Here is a 23,288-nt window from a genome sequence, read left to right as displayed (position 1 = left end):
AATAACTTAACATAGCACTCCATGGTGCGAGGGACACCATTCAAACTAAAGGTTCTAAGTAAAACATATATATTTTGTCATCGGTCTTCTTCTGACTGGTTTTGTGCGACCCGGCACGAGTTCCCCTTCTGTACCAACTTCTACATTTCAGATATTTCAGAGGAGCACTTTTAACCGACGTCCTGAATTATTTACTGGTTGTATTCTACACTCTGTTTTCCTCTACAGCATTTACCTTCTTCAGCTCCCTCTAGTACCATGGAAGTTATTCTGTGCTGTCTTAACATGTGTCCTCCCATCCTGTCTCTTCTTCTTGGTACGGGTACATCACTCGTAACAGTTATAACAACTAAATGGATTAGGTTTCTTGTCATTGGATGATCTGTCGCACTTCCTTGAAACTTTATGTTACCTGTTTTCACTGTCCTAAATGAAGCAGACGAGTACGCTACTAAGGGGCACTCCTCATCCCCCACGGCACAGTGTTATCAAACACTGGAAATCGAGCACGGTCTATTGCGCAGGCCTTTACAAACCAGACCACCAGCCTTTCCTCCGGTATCCCGACCAGAGTGATGAACTCCCGGATTCCTGACACTTACAACTCAGAGCCACCACTCACCGTAGTACCCGACCACTCACGGCCATTACATTAGCAGGTCTGAGGTCACTGCATTCACTGCATCTGCTGTAGAAAGTGATGCAGAAACACATACACACACTCACACGCATAAAAAATCACATCGCGTGAGATAGATCACCTCGGCGGCCAATGGTGCAATGCTCGATCCGTTCGCCCCTTACATACGATCCATCCATCAGGCAGCGTCTTGTTAACAATAACTCTTACATTCAGGGGCCAGTTCTGCATACTGCAGAGAGTGAAATGTTTGACATGTCCACTCTGTTGTGGAAAAAGTTAGACACTAATATAACCAAGTACGTGATTCCTGTGACTCTTCCACAAAAAAAGAACGCCATATATCTTTTATCAGGACTGGCGCAAAACGCATGAAGTTTAGAGAGTCTCGGTCCCGTACACAGTTTTAATCTGCCACGAAGTTTGAAGAAAGCAAACACACCGCTGCAGAAAGAAACATCATTCTTGTATGAGAATTATTTAACGTGCGAAATGTGTTGTGTAAAGGTTTGGTACTATGCATCACGTTTTGGGTAAAAAGTGAGATATAAATGTACCTAAACTACAAGAAGATGGAGGCTGCGTCTAAGTACTTACTGTTGTGGAAAAAGTTAGACACTAATATAACCAAGTACGTGATTCCTGTGACTCTTCCACAAAAATAGAACACCATATATCTTTTATCAGGACTGGCGCAAAACGCATGAAGTTTAGAGAGTCTCGGTCCCGTACACAATTTTAATCTGCCACGAAGTTTGAAGAAAGCAAACACACCGCTGCAGAAAGAAACATCATTCTTGTATGAGAATTATTTAACGTGCGAAATGTGTTGTGTAAAGGTTTGGTACTATGCATCACGTTTTGGGTAAAAAGTGAGATATAAATGTACCTAAACTACAAGAAGATGGAGGCTGCGTCTAAGTACTTACAGGGCAAATAATTATCATACAAGAATGATGTTTCTTTCTGCAGCGGTGTGTTTGCTTTCTTGAAACTTCGTGGCAGGTTAAAATTGTGTACGGGACCGATAAGTGAAGCCGGAACAGCTTCTACCGACTGATCTACTCGGTAACGAATCACGGCTCGTCCACGCAGATTCGCTTCTCCAGTATCTCTCCCCTGTTTTCCAGACACTACAGTACCTTTTTCGCACACTTTGCTAGACTAGCACTCCGTAGAGGATAGATATTATGGGGAAATAGCTTTATCACAGCCTTGGAACTGTTTCCATTGTTAATGTCTACGGCAAGGGTTTGGATTCAAGTCCAGTTCTGGCACACAATTTTAATCTAAATTTGAGACCTTTACGAAAAATCTGCTCTTAATATCAGTTGTATTGGTACTACGCATTTCCAGTTCATAGGAATTTACGCGTTGAAGAAAGTCCCGCAGTGGAACAGTGAAAAAGTCGTCAACATCGTACGTGGGTGACTTGGCGGAAGATACTGTACCTCTGTTGTTATTAACTTAGTTTACAAATCTACCTTTGCAAAGGGAAATCCTGGAGTATTGTCTCACTTTAAGTCTCGCACCATTTCAAAGATTGACAGAGGCATTAGTGCCACTATCGCCGAGAAAAATCTGAAATCTATCGAACTGAAGAACCCGACAGCATACCGGTCAGAATCTGTGAAGAACTTGCGGCTGCATTAGTCCCACTTTTAAGTAAAATGTGCCGTAGATCCCTCGAACAAAAAAATTTTTCCCTTGTAGTTGGTAGAACGAGCTGGTCAAAACCGTCTACAAACAGCATAGTGGAAGTGATCTACAAAATTACCGTTGAGTTGATTTGGGGAGGAGACCAAACTACGACGTCATCGGTCTCAAAAATTACCCTCCAGTACTTTTGACTTATATCTGTTGTAGAATCTTACAACATATTCTGAGCTCAAACAGAATGAGATATTTCAAACAGAATGAAAGTATGTTATTTAAAATACATTTCAGATTTTGAAAGTTTCAGCTCAGTTTATGAAGTCATTAGACATATTTCTCATAGTCACCCCCGATTCCATTTGCTGCTACAGACAGAATCTGCCATCTTATCGGCACCATGTACGAAATACTTGTCATCAGGCTTAACTCCTACGGTATAAAAATGAACAGTTCAGCCAAGTAGCAGATGAATACGCATAGCAAACTTCTCAGGATTTCAGTATTTTCAAGAGCTCAGATGGAAACCCAGTTCTAAGCAAAGAAGGGAAAGCAGAAAGGTGGAAGGAGTATATAGAGGGCGATGTACTTGAGGACAATATTATGGAAATTGAAGAGGATGTAGATGAAGATGAAATGGGAGATACGATACTGCGTGAAGAGTTTGACAGAGCACTGAAAGACCTGAGTCGAAACAACGCCCCGGAGTAGACAAGATTCCATTGGAACTACTGACGGCCTTGGGAGAGCCAGTCCTGACAAAACTCTACCACCTGGTGAGCAAGATGTATGAAACAGGCGAAATAACCTCAGACTTCAAGAAGAATATAATAATACCAATCCCAAGGAAAGCAGGTGTTGACAGATGTGAAAATTACCGAACTATCAGTTTAATAACCCACAGCTGCAAAATACTAACACGAATTCTTTACAGACGAATGGAAAAACTAGTAGACGCCGACCTCGGGGAAGATCAGTTTGGAAATACTGGAACACGTGAGGCAATACTGACCTAACGACTTATCTTAGAAGAAAGATTAAGGAAAGGCAAACCTACATTTCTAGCATTTGTAGACTTAGAGAAAGCTTTTGACAATGTTGGCTGGAATACTCTCTTTCAAATTCTGCAGGTGGCAGGGGTAAAATACAGGGAGCGAAAGGCTATTTACAATTTGTACCGAAAACAGATGGCAGTTATAAGAGTCGAGGGACATGAGAGGGAAGCAGCCGTTGGAAAGGGAGTGAGACAGGGTTGTAGCTTCTCACCGATATTATGCAATCTGTATATTGAGCAAGCAGTAAAGGAAACAAAAGAAAAATTCGGAGTAGGTATTGAAATTCATGGAGAAGAAATAAAAACTTTGAGGTTCGCCGATGACATTGTAATTCTGTCAGAGACAGCAAGGGACTTGGAAGAGCAGTTGATTGGAATGGACAGTGTCTTGAGAGGAGTATATAAGATGAACATTAACAAAAGCAAAACGAGGATAATGGAATGTAGTCGAATTAAGTCGGGTGATGCTGAGGGAATTAGATTAGGAAATGAGACACTTAAAGTAGTAAAGGAGTTTTGCTATTTGGGGAGCAAAATAACTGATGATGGTCGAAGTAGAGAGGATATGAAATGTAGACTGGCAATGGCAAGGAAACCGTTTCTGAAGAAGAGAAATTTGTTAACATCGAGTATAGATTTAAGTGTCAGGAAGTCATTTCTGAAAGTATTTGTATGGAGTTTAGCCATGCATGGAAGTGAAACATGGACGATAAATAGTTTGGACAAGAAGAGAATAGAAGCTTTCGAAATGTGGTGCTACAGAAGAATGCTGAAGATTAGATGGGTAGATCACATAACTAATGAGGAAGTATTGAATAGGATTGGGGCGAAGAGAAGTTTGTGGCACAACTTGACCAGAAGAAGGGATCGGTTGGTAGGACATCTTCTGAGGCATCAAGGGATCACCAATTTAGTATTGGAGGGCAGCGTGGAGGATAAAAATCGTAGAGGGAGACCAAGAGATGAATACACTAAGCAGATTCAGAAGGATGTAGGTTGCAGTAGGTACTGGGAGATGAAGAAGCTTGCACAGGATAGAGTAGCATGGAGAGCTGCGTCAAACCAGTCTCAGGACTGAAGACCACAACAACAACAACAACAATTGAAACCAGAAATGTTAACTTTTAAAAGAATACCGATCTACGTGTTAACAGTTACGGAAATTAATTTAGTGAAAGAATTTTCGTAATAGTGCCTGGACAGGTAAGCCAATAACACAAATATGTATTTTTTCATATGCTTATTATAACGTCTATGCTCTTTCTAAGAGTCGAAACCGGTCGGTCCGCCCCGGTAGCTGAGTGGTGAGCGCGACAGAGTGTCAATACAAAGGGCTCGGGTTCGATTCCCAGCTGGGTTGGAGATTTTCTCCACTCAGGGACTGGGTGTTGTGTTGTCCTAATCATCATCATTTCATCTCCATCGACGCGCAAGTCACCGAAGTGGCGTCAAATCGAAAGACTTGCACCAAGTGAACGGTCTATCCGACCGGAGGCCCTCGTCACACGACATTTCATTTCACTCACTCCAATAAAAAAATAAAAAAAATGAACAAGATTGCTATCAAGACCGTTTTAATTTTAATCACTTTTAAAATCGCTGAATATGTTTTCAAAAATTTCAAAAATTAATAACACAAAGTTCCGGGTTCGTGATCAGGTTTGGTACACAGTTTTAGCCTACCAGGAAGTTAGAAAAAAGTGCACATTCCAATGCAGAGTAAAAGATTCAGCCTGGTAGCTAAATTTTGTTTCACTGCCACCAGTAATGATCTCATTCTTGAATCACTACAATCTGATGGGAATCTGACCAAATGCTATTACGGTGAACATGAATATCTGCAATAAATTTGTAGCAAATGACTGTACAGGGTGAGTCACTTCTGTCGTGTGAGACCCAACTCGCGCTTTTCTCACATTGCATTCTGAGAACCAGGAATGAAGGCCATCAAGTGGATTTCGTACATCCTGCGATACGAAAAGCATTTTACCCGCCACCACATTTACATTTATTTTTGAACGTACAATCTTAAGGGTTACCAAGTAAAATTTGTGACTGCACACTTGCCAGCCGAAGTGGCCGAGCGGTTCTAGGCGCTACAGTCTGGAACCGAGCGATCGCTACGGTGGCAGGTTCGAATCCTGCCTCGGGCATGGATGTGTGTGATGTCCTTAGGTTAGTTACGTTTAATTAATTCTACGTTCTAGGCGACTGATGACCTCAGAAGTTATGTCGCATAGTGCTCAGAGCCATTTGACTGCACACTTCTGTATAGGAAGGACGTAGTTCTATCGACAACTGTAGAAGTAGCTTCTGGTGTCCCTGGTAGGTGTGCTGGTGTCCTAGATGTTATATATTAATGACATTGCAGAAAATGTTAACAGTAACTTCCGACTTTTCGCGGATGATGCCGTTATCTTTGACGAGGCGTTGCGTGGTAAAATCTGAACAAATATTCAGATATTTATCAGATATCGAAGTTCTGCAGAGATCGGCGACTTTGTGGTAGCCACTGTCGAACTGGGCGCACAGCTGCCTCAAACTGCTCCGTGGGTCGGTTAGCAGGAGTCATCGAAAAAATCGCTTCAGGAACATGCTGAGACAATTCATGCTGAGACAATTCATTCAACAAAGCCGCACCTAGTTCCTTCTTCTTATTTGTCCAGCAAATCTTGTCTTCTGTCTGTTGATGACCTAGTCACCGATGGTCCTTTAAAAGATAGCCTCCCTTGACTTCTTCTTTTCTTCAGTCGCCAAACATATTGCACATCTATACTATCAGTTTTCGTGTGTACCCAGCAGTTGAGCCGGTGATTTCTCGCATATTTCCACCAGCCTTGTTACATTTTAACTTCGACGACCCACATACCACATCAGTGTTGTCGTTTGAATTGTGCGAAAGAAACAGTAGCTCTGCCTCCCTCCTCCCACCCCCAACTCACACAGCGCCCCATCACGTTATAGTTAATTGTGAATCTGTATGTTGGTAACTTTAGTGAGCCACTTAGTTAATAAAGGGAATTTACATGCTGACTTGATGGTCATAATTCTGTATCATCTGATGAGTGTGGAACGCGCTGATGATTTCAAGGGCTACATGCTAAACTACTTACTCTGACTAAATACTGTTATAATTGGTGATCCGTGTATTGATATCAACCATGTCTGGATTCATTGTTTAAATTGACACATAATCATAGAAAAATCCCACAGAAGACATTGACTATTTACGTTTGCTGCGTAGATGTGTAAAAAAGACTGCTTGCTGCTAACGGTTCTTTCTTTCCAGGTATCCTGAACGCCTTAACTCGGATGGTACTGGTCAATGCCATATACTTCAAAGGGGACTGGCTCAAAAAGTTTGAAGAGGACAGAACCTCACCTTTACCTTTCCACTCAGCTGTTGGACAATCAAAGAATGTGGACATGATGTTCCTCGAGGAAGAATTCAAGTACAAGGAGATAAATGATTTAAATTGTCAAGCACTTCTGCTTCCTTACAAGGTACTGTTGCAACTATAGCGACTGTTGATGACTGGTTGTAAAGCTAACATGAACAGGAAAAGAGATGAACGTAATTCAGGAGTAAATATGTTAAATTAGAGACAATTTTGGGAAGGAAGAAAAGCGTATAGAATGGAGTTTATGTACCCTGATTAACACTAATAAAGATAATATTCTTCATGTGCTCATGCTGGAGCTATTGATTGGCCTGGTTGTACGTGGTATTAAAAGAAGAAGACTTTTCTGAAACTTATTTTCTTATACAAGGTATGGGAACGTGCCTTCGAAGCAATGTATGCTAATGAAGACCGGAAAGAGAGGTAGCGTCAATCTGTCTGGTGGTCTTCAGGAGCCCGTGACATTATACATTTTCTCTTGCATCAATCTACAGAAATATTTTGTATAGCCCGCCATGACTTTCGTCTTCTATGCCAACCGCTTCGCCCCAGAGTAGCATTTACGCACAAAGAACTTGATTCTTGGATACGTTCCATCTCTGTATTTACCTATAGATTTTCACTCTAGTGTTCCTTGTAGTACCATGGAATATATTCCCTAATGTGTTAACACATGTAGTATCACCTTGTCCCGTCTTCTAGTCAATGTTTGTCCCGTGTGTATTTCCTCGCTGATTCTGCGGAAGACAGCTTCATTTCTTACATTAGTCATTTCATTTTAAACCTTCCTCCGTAACAGAACATGTGAAATAGTTCGGTTTTCCGGGTTTCGTACAGTCCACGATATACTCCCAGACAATGCTACGCTCCAGATGTATATTCTCAGAAATTTCTCCCCTAAATTAAGGCCTATGTTTGATACTAATAAATTTCTTTTTATCGAGGAACGCCTTTTTACCTGTTCTAGGCTGCTTTTAATATATTGTTTAAAGTGCAAGTCATGCGTTGTTACGCCGGTAACAAAATTCTTTTATTTTACTATTTGCTCCCCAATTTTGATGTTAATTTTATAGCTAACATTTCTTCTGCTAGTCATTAATTTCGCCTTACTTTAGTTTACTATAAGTCCATATTATGCGCTCATTTCAATGTTCATTCCAATTGACAGCTTCTGCAATTATTCCTCATTTTGTATTCTTTTATTTTATTGAATCTTTTTTGTTCTAACGACATATTCATATTGGCATTTCACAAACTGTGGAACTCACTTCGACCATCCAGTGGTCACTTTAGGGCTATAGGTACATGCTACAAGCGGTTTTAGCATGAGCCCGTTGCCGGCTTTGTGAACCTCATACGTGATTGCTACGTAACAAAATAAAAATTGAAAGAACGCAATTACTCCCTTACTCAACCTCTGTGGATAACATTCATTTATTCCTCTTTTCCACTGAGGTTATCAATGTCATCATAAAATATTATTAGTGATGTCCTTCCACTCTAAATTTTAATCCCTGAGAATTCCTGCCTTATTCCTTTTTAATACGAGCACTTCTCTCTTACTGCGCCATTCTTACGGTTGCTTCTTGGATATTGTACAGGTAGCATCCTGGTCGTCTTTCGCTAAAGCTAACATTTTTGTTGTTGTTGTTGCTGTTGTTGTTGTTGTAGTCTTCAGTCCTGAGACTGGTTTGATCCTGTGCAAGCTTCTTCATCTCCCAGTACCTACTGCAACCTACATCCTTCTGAATCTGCTTAGTGTATTCATCTCTTGGTCTCCCTCTACGATTTTTACCCTCCGCGCTGCCCTCCAATACCAAATTGGTGATTCCTTGATGCCTCAGAACATGTCCTACCAACCGATCCCTTCTTCTGGTCAAGTTGTGCCACAAACTTCTCTTCTCGCCAATCCTATTCAATACCTCCTCATTAGTTATGTGATCTACCCATCTAATCTTCAGCATTCTTCTGTAGCACCACATTTCGAAAGCTTCTATTCTCTTCTTGTCCAAACTATTTATCGTCCATGTTTCACTTCCATACATGGCTACACTCCATACAAATACTTTCAGAAATGACTTCCTGACACTTAAATCTATACTCGATGTTAACAAATTTCTTTTCTTCAGAAACGCTTTCCTTGCCATTGCCAGTCTACATTTTATATTCTCTCTACTTCGACCATCATGAGTTATTTTACTCCTTAAATAGCAAAACTCCTTTACTACTTTAAGTGTCTCATTTCCTAATCTAATTCCCTCAGCATCACCTGACTTAATTGGACTACATTCCATTATCCTCGTTTTGCTTTTGTTTATGTTCATCCTATATCCTCCTTTTAAGACACTGTCCATTCCGTTCAACTGCTCTTCCAAGTCCTTTGCTGTCTCTGACAGAATTACAATGTCATCGGCGAACCTCAAAGTTTTTATTTCTTCTCCGTGAATTTTAATAAATACTCCAAATTTTTCTTTTGTTTCCTTTACTGCTTGCGCAATATACAGATTGAATAACATCGGGGAGAGGCTACAACCCTGTCTTACTCCCTTCCCGACCACTGCTTCCCTTTCATGTCCCTCGGCTCTTATAACTGTCATCTGGTTTCTGTACAAATTGTAAATAGCCTTTCGCTCCCTCTATTTTACCCCTGCCACCTTTAGAATTTGTTATTGTTGAGAATTTCGTATCACAGTATTTGCATTCTCAGGCACATCATCATTCCTCAATATATCTATATTCCACTTATTTACACGATTCTAATTCATTGTACTTTTCTCATCACTAAATTGTGATACGAGTCGGTCTGCTCCTGAGTACAACATGTGATCAACACCTGATTTCGCAATCTCTGTCACACAATTATGTAGTCCAGTTGGTATCTTCCCGTGTCTCCAGGCCTTTTCCAGGTATACTTTCTTCTTTTGTTATTCTTTAACAACGATTTACAACTGCGAGCTTAAACTTTTTGTAAAGTTCAAGGAATATTTCTCCTCTCTCATTCCCACTACAAAGCCGTAAGTCTTTTCCTTACTTTATAGTTTCAAACCCTCTTATTTCAATTTTCACGTTTCTTTACATACTTTGTTACCCCTTCAGTGTCCTCAATTACATTACCATTTCTATTCACAATATTTATGAATTATCAGGTCAGTAGGTCGGAAACCCCTTGACGCTGCTGTATTTAGAAAAGTCCTACGACCAGAAATTTGCATTGGGCGCTAGAAGTCTGAGACTGAGGGTAGCAGACATGCTGAACTCTGTTTTCAAATGTACCTTTACAAAGCAACAGGCAAGAGTATTTCCCTTGTATACCACTGCGCTGATTAATGTGACAAATATTAGTGTCAATGAAACGATAATTAAATCAAGACTCTACCCTGTTGACAGGCGTTGATATACATCAATGGGGGCAGTTGAGAATGTGTGCCCCGACCGGGACTCGAACCCGGGATTTCCTGCTTACATGGCGGACGCTCTATCCATCTGAGCCACCGACGGCACAGAGGATAGTGTGACTGCAGGTATTTAGCCCTTGCACGCTCCCCGTGAGACCCACATTCCCAACTTAATGTCCACACACTACATTCTTACTGTCCACATACTACATTCTTAGTGTCCCTGCCCACTACACTCATTACTCGCGGCAGACAATCTGTAAGTAGCCTGTTTAGGTTTTTATGTTGGTAACGCCACGTAGCGATCTGTATGCATATCACTGACTGCTCTGTGTCCAGTCTCTGGCTGGTTGGCATTCTTGGAATTTTCGCTATTGTATTGTTGGGCAGTTGGATGTGAAGAGAGCGTAGCGTTCCGCAGTTGGAGGTGAGTGGCCAGCTGTGGTGAATGTGGGGAGGGAGACGGCAGACTTTTGAGAGCGGACGATCTGGACGTGTGTCCGCCAGAAAAATGAAATTTTTAAGACTGTATGTCATGAACTGATATATATTATGACTTTTGAACACTATTAAGGTAAATACATTGTTTGTTCTGTATTAAAATCTTTCTCATTTGCTAACTATCCCTATCAGTAGTTACTGCCTTCCGTAGTTTGAATCTTTTACTTATCTGGCAGTAGTGGCGCTCGCTGTATTGCAGTACTTCGAGTAACGAAGATTTTTGTGAGGTGAGTGATTTGTGAAAGGTAAAGGTTATAATTAGTCAGGGCCATTCTTTTGTAGGGATTATTAAAATTGCGTTGCGCTAAAAATATTGTGTGTCAGTTTACTGATGATCAGAAAAAGTAAAGAGAGAAATGTCTGAGTACTTTCAGTTTCGCTCAGCTGTTTGAAAATCAAATAACGTAAGAGGTTTACCAGCACAGCAATCCATAAATTTTTCTAAGGGGATGTTTCAAATATTACCAAGTCCCGTAGGAGTTCGGGCAATGCGTGTGCATCCAGCACAGAACCAGGTCAGTGGCCGGTTACCCTTAACTATGTGAAGATGGTATCTCTTTTTCCGGACATGTCCGAAAGAGCAGATACCATCTTCATCTAATATTAGTGTCGGTCGCGTTGAGAAACAGCCGAAATCGTTAAAATTTGAACTAAGTTACAGGGCTCGATGGAATCCTTTCAGATTCTACACTGAATTTGTGTCTGAGTTAACTTACCTGTTAACTGTAATACGTCGTAAATTTCTCGAACAAAAATGGTGCGCAGCAGTTGGAGGAAGGCAGATGTCAGGGCCGTCTACAAAAAGGGCAACGGACGTGATCCACAAAACTATCGACCAATATAGCTATATGCATTTTCCGTGGAATCTTAAACATATTAGGAATATATTTCGACGAGAATGACCTTCTTCATGTAAACCAGCATGGGTTCCGAAAACTTCGACCGTGTGAAATCTACGTCACGCTTTTGTCACAATGTTGCTGAAAGCCATTGGTAAATGCAGTCAAGTATTTTCCTGTTTTATTAACTTCCGAGAAGTATTTGATTATGAACAACACATACGCTTACTATCAAAAGAACAGTGTGTATCAAGCGAAAAATGTACCTAAATTCAGGAGGTCTTGGTTGGGAGGACGCAGTACGTAGTCTTAGTGTCATAGACGTGTGCAGAAGTGCCCCAGTGCAGTGTGTTGGGCACTTTCTCTTCATGTTGTATGGCCTTGCACACCATATTCATATCACACTTAAATTTATTGCATATTCTAGAGTTATCTATTATACAGCCGTACTTATATTAGGTCCCATCTCGATACGTTTGCGCCACACTACAAAGGAGTACAATCACATTCATTGAAGTGGCAGCCCGATGGTGTCCTTAAAGAAGGGTTGAATCACCCAGGGGTTTGAAATCAGTAATGGTATGAAACAATGAAATGTTTTAAAAATACATCATTAAATGAATGGTGGTTGTTATATAACACACATCCAAGAAATCCATAATATGCATTTTATTAACAAAGTAGTTCAGCACAAGAGAGAGAAAGTATCATAGAATGTGAAAGGACGATGATCTAAAAGGAAAGGTGCATTCCACCAGCGGTTCTTCTCACCAGCCATAATACACCACTGTCCATTAAAATTGCTACACCAAGAAGAGATGCAGGTGACAAACGGGTATTCATTGGACATATATATTGTACTAGAACTGACATGTGATTACATTTTCACGCAATTTGGATACATAGATCCTGAGATATCAGTACCCAGAACAACCACCTCTGTCCTTGATACGCCTGGGCATTGAGTCAAACGGAGCTTGGATGGTGTGTACAGGTACAGCTGCCCATGTAGCTTCAACACCATACCACAGTTCATCAAGAGTAGCGACTGGCGTATTGTGACGACCCAGTCGCTCGGCCACCATTGACCAGACGTTTTCAATTGGTGAGAGATCTGGAGAATGTGCTGGTCAGGGCACCAATCGAACATTTTATGTATCCAGAAAGGCCCGTACAGGACCTGCAACATGCGGTCGTGCATCATCCTGCTGAAATGTAGTTTTTCGCAGGTATCGTAACACGGCTCGTAACACATTTGAAATGTCACTTCCACTGTTCAAAGTGCCGTCAATGCGAACAAGAGGTAACCGAAACGTGTAACCAATGGCACCCCATACCATCACGCCGGGTGATACGCCAGTATGGCGATGACGAATACACGCTTCCAATGTGCGTCCTCCGCGATGTCGCCAAACATGGATTCGACCATCATGATGCTGTAAACCGAACCTGGATTCACCCGAAAAAATGTTTTGCCATTCGCGCACCCAGGTTCGTCGTTGAGTACAACATCGCAGGTGCTCCTGCCTGCGATGCAGCGTCAAGGGTAGCCGCAGCCACGGTCTCCGAGCCGATAGCCCATGCTGCTGCAAAAGTCGTCGAACTGTTCGTGCAGATGGTTGTTGTCTTGCAAAACGTCCCCATCTGTCGACTCAGTGATCGAGACGTGGCTGCACGAACCATTACATCCATGCGGATAAGCTGCCTGTCATCTCGACTGCCAGTGATACGAGGCCGTTGGAATCCAGCACGGCGTTCCGTATTACCCTCCTAAACCCACTGATACCATATTCTGCTAACAGTCATTTGATCTCGACCAACGCGAGCAGCAATGTCGCGATACGGTAAACCGCATTCGCGATAGGCTATAATCCGACCTTTATCAACGTAGGAAACGTGATAGTACATGAGGCATCACAACAACGTTTCACCAGGCAACGGCGGTCAACTGCTGTTCGTGTATGAGAAATCGGTTGGAAACTTTCCTCATGTCAGCACGTTGTAGGTGTCGCCACTGGCGCCAACCTTGTGCGAATGCTCTGAAAAATCTAATCATTTCAATATCACAGCATCTTCTTCCTGTCTGTTAAATTTCGCGCCTGTAGCACGTCATCCTCGTGGTGTAGCAATTTTAATGGCCAGTAGTGTATTATCCCAAGCAACCATCCCATAAAGCATAAGATAGCTTGAATTTTTTAGGTGCAGATGTACGTAATTCTGTCTTGTGTGTGATACTACCGTCAGTCGTCTTGAAACCTTCCCGTCTAATATTGGATGAACGTTTGCTTGCTGACTGAACGCTGCGTCTCTTAAAATCTTTTAACTGCTGCTCTGTCAAGACTACCTGCTGATTATTACGACGAAACATAAAATGTGTTGTCGCCGTGGCCCTCAGTCGTTACCTGAAATTATTAAGACTGATTCTTACCTTTAATTATTTATACTGGATCGCCATCTGACTGCTACAGCAAACTGTGGAATGAATATACTTACTTCTCTTTAACATAATTATAAGCTGCTGGTGGAGTTTCATAATACTTTGTGACTGGAATTCTTTAAGTTGAAGTTAATTTAGATTTGATAAAAGCTGAAGCTCAGTTTAGACTTTTCTTTTAAGATAACAATAAATTCCGTAAAGCATTTACGTGAATGATTTTGGGATAGAAAATTCTTAATGCATTTAATCTGGTAGAAGTTAACTATATTCTGAGAACGATCTTGACAAACAATTACAAGGGGTATAGTTCTTTACAAAAATTCTTAAAAAGTAGCGTTGCGCTACATACCTAATTTTCCATCAAAATTACATAACTATATTCTGAGAACGATCTTGACAAACAATTACAAGGGGCATAGTTCTTTACAAAAATTCTTAAAAACTAGCATTGCGCTACATATAGCGAGTGGCTGGCGAGCACACCGCTTCTTTCAAAGTGTTAATTCATACCTCGCTTACAGCGACCTCCTCTCATGTTTCGCTAGCTACGACTGCCTCGTCTCACATCTTACTCGCAACTGCTCGCTTCCAACGCTCAATGCTACAAAAGTGCGGTCTCGCCGCCAACAATGGTTTTTGGTGCAGACAATCCCTGCTACCATTACAGATGTATTACTGCGCGCTGTTTCCCGCTCTTTCTCAAAATGTATCTATGCGCGGTTTCCCGCTCTTTCTCAATAATACACAATGCAATTTAATTAACAAAACAATTTAAATAAGAAACAGTTCAGATAATTACATGCTAAAACAGTTTAAATACGCCTATTACATAATTACAGTCTTTTCTGGGACCGTTGTGTTATTCAAATCGAAAAGTCCTGCGGGCTTATAACTGATAACACTAGCAATAGGTTTCCTAATGCGTCCACCCCGCGAAATTCACATTGACCTAACTCGCTCAGATATTCTGATTTTCCGTTCTATAAAAAGCTTTCATTGAGTCATCTATTCGGAAATTTGAAATTAGTTACATATCACGTGTCCAACAATTTCATTCACTTGTTTTGCAGCAGACTTGATGCACCACTATGGCAGTTGTTTCATGTAGTTAGTCGCTACGAAGATGAAATTGTTTTACTAGCCTTGATCATGTGGGAGACGGTAGGCCATGGGATTTCTTCCTATTTTTGCTCTAATTCGTCCCATCAAACTATCGGGGGAGCTACAGTTTGACGTGGTCTTCGAACAGCTGAACAAGGAGGAATTTTTCAGCCATGAAAATTTGCCACAGATGAAAGAAGCATTACATTACAGAAGCAATCCTATGGTTGAACCTCGAAACTCACCTACCTGATAATGTATTTCCTGCTGCAAAGTACTTCCGAGGAACACTTAATGAATATGAGCGTGGTTTTTTGTTTACAAGTGTTCAGGCACATTTATACCAAAGTTTACAATGTTACTGACTTCCATCGCTGATTTCTTTAGATTTTTTATGGAAAGATTTAGTTGTCGGCTGTTTGTCATCAATAGAATGGGTCTGACTTCTGTCAGACTAGACAATTTCCATTTTACATTGCAGAAGTAAATTTACTTAGCACTTAAGAGCAATAGATAAGTATACGCACTGGTAATGATTTTATATTTTCATATGTAATATTATAAGAACTATATTGCAGAATCAAACATGGAGTAACAAGGAAGAGAGTGCATAAACAAATATGGAGGAGGCAGCAATGACGATTTTCGTAATAGTATTTAATCCGACTCCAGGTTGCGCTGTGCATAGTCTCAGTGCGAAGTAAAGATAAATTTGCCACTGTTTCAATAGATAAGCTAGTTGTTTATTTTTAAAACCGAAAATAGATGGCTTCATGACACATGTTATTCTATATTCTAGTACTTGCTGCTTTTAAGGACTTGGCTCAGACACTTGCGTTAGGAGACTGGCCAAAGTAATTTAGGGTGAGAGAATCGAATGTTTCGTGAGTGTTGTTCGTGTAGCAATACTAATTCTGATTATAACGGTATATATTTCTAGCAATCTGGCTGATTAAAATAATTTTAGCGTTTTAAAATTTTTGGTTTCTACTTTTCTGTGTTCATAGTACTAAACTTAAGGAAAGAAATCGCAAAACTAAAAAATAATTAATGTAGAGAAATGAAATTTCTGGAGTACATTTGTCTAGGTAGCATATTAAACTGAATAACATTACAAGATTGCAGCCTATTGTTAGCACGAGGTAATCCATTGCAAAAAATTAAATTATGGCACATTAATAAATGGTCTAACCGCGAGAATGTAGAATACAAGAAAATCAACGTGCATGTATTGTGTTGTATAGGTGTCGGATGTCAGTTTGTGGAATGGAGTTCCATGACTGTCGGACTTGGTCGCTCAATACAGGAACGGTTAAAGCTGGTTGTGGCTGACGTTGTAGTTGTCATCTGATGACGTCCCTTTTGCACTCGATTGGGTACAGATCTGGTGGTCGAGAGGGCCAAGGGAACATGTCCGCACTCCGTAGAGCATGTTGGGTTAGAACAGCGGTATGTGGGCGAGCGTTAATCTGTTGAAAAACACCCAATGGAGTTCTGTTCATGAATGGTAGCACAACAGATCGAATAACCAGACTGAAGTATAGATTTGCAATCAGGATTCGTGGGATAAACACGAGAGTGCTCATGCTGTCATACGAAATCGCACTCCAGACCATAACTCCAACCGTAGGTCCATTGTGTCTAGCATGCAGATACGCCGGTTGCAAGCTCTCATCTGGCCTCCTTGTAAACAACACACGGTCATCATTGGACCGACGTAGAACTAGCTTTCATCACAAAACACAGCAGACCTGTACATTGCTCTCCAATGACCTCTCGCTTGAGACCGTTTGAAGTCGCAAATGGCGGTGGTTTGGGATCAGTAGAATGCACGTACGAGGGAAAGCTGTCCTTGTAGAAACCGATTTGTAACGGTTCGTTCTGTTACTGTGATGCCAACTGTTGCTCAAATTGATGAAGTTTGATGGCCAGAGTCATATACCGAACACGATGGTGTTCCCTCTCGTTAGTGCCATGTGGCCGTCCGCAGCCCCGGATTCTTGCGACCGTACATTCTCATGACTACTGTTGCCAGCAATCATGTACAGTCGCTACATTCCTGTCAAGTTTTTCTCCATTATCGCAGAAGGAACATCTACATCTACGTGATTACTCTGCTATTCACAATAAAGTGCCTGGCAGAGGGTCCAATGAATTACCATCATGCTGTCTCTCTACCGTTCCACTCTCGAACGGCACGCGGGAAAAACGAGCACTTAAATTTTTCCGTGCGAGCCCTGATTCCTCTTATTTTATCGTGATGATCATTTCTTCCTACGTAGGTGGGTGCCAACAGAATGCTTTCGCCATAGGAGGAGAAAACTGGTGATTGAAATTTCATGAGTAGATCCCGTCGCAACGAAAGACGCCTTTGTTTTAATGATTGCTACTCCATTTCACGTATCATGTCTGTGACACTATCTCCCCTATTTCGCGATAATACGAAACGAGCTGCCCTTCTTTGTACTTTTTTTATGTCAACCGTCAGTCTCACCTGATGCGGATCCCACACCGTACAGCAGTACTCCAGGATAGGGCGGACAAGCGTAGAGTAAGCAGTCTCTTTGGTAGATCTGTTGCACCTTCGAAGTGTTTTGCCAATAAATCGCAGTGTTTCGTTTGCTCTACCTACAATATTATCTATGTCATCGTTCCAATTTAGGTTATTTGTAATTGTAATCCCTAAGTATTTAGTTGAATTTACAGCCCTCAGATTTGCGTGATTTATCGCGTAATCGAAATTTAGCTGATTTCTTTTAGTATTTATGTGAATAACTTCGCACTTTTCTTTATTCGGGATCAAATGCCACTTTTCCACACCATTCAGATATCTTATCTAAATCATTTTGCAAGTCGTTTTGCTCATCTGATGACTTTACAAGACGGTAAATGACAGCATCATATGCAAACAATCTAAGACGGCTACTCAGATTGTCTCCTATGTCGTTAATATAGATCAGGAACAACAGAGGGCCTGTAACACTTACTTGGGGAACGCGGGATATTAGTTCTCTTTTACTCGATGACTTTCCGTCTGTTACTTCGAACTGTGACCTTTCTGACAGGAAATCACGAGTGTAGTCGCACAACTGGGGCGATACTCCGTAGCCACGCAGTTTGTTTAGAAGACGCTTGTGAGGAACGGTGTCCCTTCTGGAAATCTAAAAACATGGAATCAATTTGACATCCCCTGTCGATAGCAGTTATTAATTGATGAGTGTAAAGAGCTAGTTGTGTTACACAAGAACGATATTTTCTGAATCCGTGCTGACTATATGTCAATAAATCGTTTTCTTCGAGGTACTTCATAACGTTCGAATACAGTATATGTTCTAAAACCCTAGCTTCTAGTAGCCCTATTACACGAGTCCGTTTAAACTCAGTGAGATGTTGATAATGTGCTCTATGTCGTCTTAAAGCCATTCTTGACGAACATCAACTCATCACGCCCAATCTCTTAGATAACTTACATCCACGACCGTTGGAGAGTGTATTTAAATGAAACCTTATGTGCCTGCTCATAGTGGCGTCACTGGCGCCAGTCGCACAAGACTGGCGCCAAATTAGAATAGTGTTCATCTTTCAAATGTAGAAACACGCCTACCAACTTTCGTTTATGCCGCAAAACTCTTTCTTGGTGTTCACGAGTTTTTCCCTTCGGCGTATTTGTTTGGATCTCTACACATTTCGATTGATGAGCGTTTGAGTCTTATCGCAAGTTAATACTATGTAACTGTCTTGGTTGCTAGTAATTTGAGTAATATTTGCGATAACATAAGGAAGGCTAATAATAACATTGATTCAATATCTATTAAAAATATATATATAAAAAATAAAATAAAAATTGTGACTTATATTGCTTTCATTGTTTCTTGCTACAGGGAGAGCGGCTCAACATGATGATTCTTCTACCCCGAGAAGTTAACGGTTTGGCAAGCCTTGAGGCGAAACTTGCCGACTTCAGTCTCCAAGACACTGTGAACAACATGTATAGGACAAAAGTATATGTCTATTTACCCAAATTCAAAATGGAATACTCAAAAGAGCTTAACGATCCACTAACTAGGGTAAGTTCAGCCAAGTGGTGTATGTCAACTGCTTTCTATGTGTTTACGGTTAATTAAAAGTATCGCAATACTGGATATTGAAAAAAATGCGTCGCAACAAACTGAGTAGCACGGGATCTTAATGTATCTGTCACTATACAGCGAGAAATAAGCTACTAAAATGTTTCAGGAAACAGTCGAACTGTTTATTGTAGGTTACTTACGCTTTAAACCCGTTTAGAGTATTATGTTTTGTGTTGATATTCATTACCACATGACAGATCTTATAACAACATCTCACAATTCCCTATGTCATGGGCAGATATTTTCCAAAATTTTGTCAGTTGTCGTGCTACTAATAGTTAATTTACTAAATCGGACTCAGTTATTTTTTCGTCTCCGAAACACACCATAATAGTACGTAAAAAAAGTTGATTGTGAAACGTTTCTGATGGGTTACACAAAGGTCTTCCCACAAGTTGTAGCAGGTTAAAATTACACTCTCCAGTCCAAATCCAGCATGCATCTAGAAATCAAGAAAATTATAATATTTAAACCCAAAATTTCAATAAGTGTGTAATTTCTTCACTAACTGATTCATGAGAAAACTATTTCAAGGATTCACCTTACCAACAAAGTGTTGAATTTGCACTTCACTGTGGGATACTAGTTAATGAGAAAACCACTCCGTCATATTAGCGATTACACATACACTCACGGTGAATCTTAAAAAAGCAACATCAAAACTTATAGTGGAAGTTAACCAGGCGACTAAGTTCCATTTCATGGGGTTTCCATCAGTACACGGGCACACAGGCTGATCACACTTACCAAACAATAAACAAAATTTAAACCTTTATTTTAAATGACAGCCGGAATAAATAATTTTGAAACTAATGTTTAATTTTTATGTTATTCATGTTACATTCCTGTATTGAACAATAGCCTAATACGAAACATTTTTGCTGCACTCAGTCAGTAAATTGTTTTTCAGGTAAATTTTAATCTCTGAAATTCTTTGTTAACAAAATATGACTGGGCTTTGTAATTATGACGTAACATATACTTTAGGAAACAGATCAGGACCCTATCACATGTACTATCATCGTAATATAACCGTTTGGCTACAAATATAAGGTACATTTGGCTCATATATTCGCAAATGAAGGCACAATAAATACTGGCCCTTATGGTTTTACAATGCTAAAAAAGCACTTCGTCTGAAGCAACGGTGCTTATGGCTGCGTTGACGTCAGCAAGTATTGCACAGACGTAGCCTCATTTACGTTGTTTAGACTTGGCTATATAACTGTTCCACATCGTTACACGTGGAACAAGCTTACATCTGAGGCTCGAATTACATAGAACGGTAGATGTTTTAGCCTCGTTTTCACGTTGGCACATACACAATTTGATGGCTATCGACCAACTGGTACTTTCCAATTTCTTCGCATCGCCTGCGTTCACGCAGAGGAACTACCATCAATCTTCTCCTGTCCTCTAGTTAGAATTCAAATTATCGCACCTATATGAGGACAAATAAATAACACAATATTTTAGAGATCACATACAAATATGGAAATTGGCCATATTCAGAACAAATTAATAAATCAACATCAATAGTAGCAACGCAGGCACCAAGTACAGGAAAACATTATTGATAAACAGAAGAAAAATATGAATGACATGTAGTGTTGGTGTTACACATTAGTTCATCTCTTTGCATCGTCCTTTCAACAACTGAGACGATGATAATTGTCTTACAGATTGAATAGCATTTAAGACACTAATTGTAATTCGATATGGTTCTTACGGCCTACACACTTCGCTCTTTGATGATGCTACTACCTACAACGAAGGCAATCGGCTACGTAACCTCCTGAACAGTTTAAAACAAATTCTTTTGAAAAATTGCAAAATAACACAGTTGTATTTCTTCCCTACATAATCACCGTTTGACATTATCATATCTCTTAATAATATTTCCTAGTTATTATATTGGGTGTTTGTAATTAAATTTTCCCTACTTGAGAGAGTGTTACCGCGGCCTTGCCGCAGTGGATACACCGGTTCTCGTGAGATCATCGAAGTTAAGCGCTATCGGGCGTGGTCGGCACTTGGATGGGTGACCATCCAGCCGCTAAACGTTGTTGCCATTTTTCGGAGTGCACTCAGCCTCGTGATGCCAATTGAGGAGCTACTCAACCGAATAGTAGCGGCTCCGGTCAAAGTAAACCATCACAACGAGCGGGAGAGCGGTGTGTTGACCACAGGCCCCTTCTATCCACATCCTCAACAGAGGATGATACGGCGGTCGGATGGTCCCGATGGGCCACTTGTGGCCTGAAGATGGAGTGCTTTTTTTTTTACTTGAGAGAGCCTCCTTGAAGCTAATGATAATAGGCGAAGGAAATTTTGTGGAATCATTTTTAAGGACACCCGAAAGAAAAAAACGAATAAACCATAATCAGAACCACATTTTAATTACCAAATGAGAGGGTTCAAATCTGGTGATCTTGGTGGTTACGCAGTTTAGAACTATCGGCCAATGATTGAGTTTTCTCCAAATGTGTTGCGGAGTAGCCTAGTGATATCACGAGTAATGTGAGGTGGAGTTCATAGTGTATCAAAACAGCTGAGTCCAAGGCATCTCTCTCCCGTGGAGCAGGTATCAAATGTCGGCGAAGCAGATAACAGTAACATGTGTCGTTTACTCTGCATGTCTTTGGTCCGTGGAGTCTGAGTTCCTCAAAGAAAAATGGACCAGTCATAATCTGTGCCGTGAAGCCGCTTTACACAGTGACAGTTTTTGGTATTCGCTACCCCAGTAAAGGTAAAGTACGATTAATCACTCTAGAAAATGTTCCTAGGCCGCTTGTCGTCGGTTTCATCCCTTGCAAGAAACGTAAGAGCAAAGTGTACTCGAACGCCTGTGTCACGTGGCAAAGGTTTGTGAGTCATGTGGACTTTGTACGGATACCATTTCACAACGATTCGCAGCACTTTTCGAACGGTGCTCCATGAAACTTTCAGTTATCAAGACACAGCTCTGCCACTGCTTGAAGACCGAACTTTGCGTCCAGGATTCTCAGCAATGGCAACAGTAACTTCTTCTGCAATTTGTGGCGCAATTGCCAGTCGGTCTCTCCCAGGAATAAACCGAATCATTGGCCTAGCGTTACGAACTGCGTAACCACAAAGACCAACAAATTTTGAATCTTTCAATGTGAAAATTAAAATGTTGTTCTTTCAATGGTTTATTCATCATTTCTCTTCCGCATGTCCCTACAAATATCTCCACAAAGTTTCATTGTCCTACTATCACTAGCTTTTCATGGGGCCCCTCTCAAGTATACAAAACATATCTGTGTTTCATCGCTTTGATATGGGCGTGATGCAGGCTGAGTGGATGAGAGTTTGTCTCGGGGGTTCGGATTTAGTATAGAAGATTTCCAGCTGTAGGCTGAGTTACGTATCCGACGACTCTCATAAATACTAATACAGTTTCAGTAGAAGAGAATTATGTAAATCATGCGAACGTCGTCATTAAGAAATGAGCTGTCAAGAATAATAATAATTAACTTTGGGACGGTAGTATACGACTTAAGGAAGTTTTGAAGTGACAGTTTAGTGAGAAACAGTTCTGAGTAAGATTAATGTCAAAACATGAACAGCACTTTCATTGTTTCTATGCTGGCTTGTGGAACAACCAAAGTACTACATAAAGCAGTCTGGGATGCTGTCTAGACAGGAAGCTAACACTTGAACTGGCGAATTATGTTTGTTTGAAGTAAAAAAGGGGCAGTCGCGAGTAATGATTTTTGTTTCATCTTTTTTTATTATTATTATTCCAGATCAGACCATGTGATAGGTAATGGGGATCTTGTAGATGGCGGTCCACAAGTCCAGGTGCTGTAAGCGGAGCTTTAAATAAAAGGATTAGATTTGTTTAAGTCTGAAATCTTATGTATTTGCCTTGTTATTTTGTTCTACGTCAACTAACCCTACTTAATGGAAAAAAGAAGTCTTCCAGTTATGTTCCAAGGAAAAAGGGAAAGGTCAGTCAAAATCATAAAGTTTTCAGCAATTTTAAGAGAATATATGCAAACAGAATTTATAGTAAATACGAAGGGATCACTAAATTTCCAAAGATATGATTTGATGCAAGGCTAGCTAGGGCAATATTCAGGTAACATCAGACTGCATATTCACCGGTGCTGC

General features: G+C 40.7%; 1 protein-coding gene across 1 annotated transcript in view; it reads left to right on the top strand.

Moving 5' to 3' along the window:
* LOC126336078 (leukocyte elastase inhibitor-like) overlaps window positions 1-23,288 on the top strand; it is a 128,113-nt gene that overhangs the window by 44,093 nt on the left and 60,732 nt on the right. Inside the window, exons 6-7 of the mRNA XM_049999558.1 lie at window positions 6,637-6,851; window positions 18,903-19,088. Of these exons, the coding sequence (XP_049855515.1) occupies window positions 6,637-6,851; window positions 18,903-19,088 (401 nt within the window). The remainder of the gene's footprint in view (window positions 1-6,636; window positions 6,852-18,902; window positions 19,089-23,288) is intronic.

Source organism: Schistocerca gregaria, chromosome 2 (assembly GCF_023897955.1).
Source record: "Schistocerca gregaria isolate iqSchGreg1 chromosome 2, iqSchGreg1.2, whole genome shotgun sequence".
NCBI lineage: Eukaryota > Metazoa > Arthropoda > Insecta > Orthoptera > Acrididae > Schistocerca > Schistocerca gregaria.
This window is presented reverse-complemented; position numbering and strand designations above follow the sequence as displayed.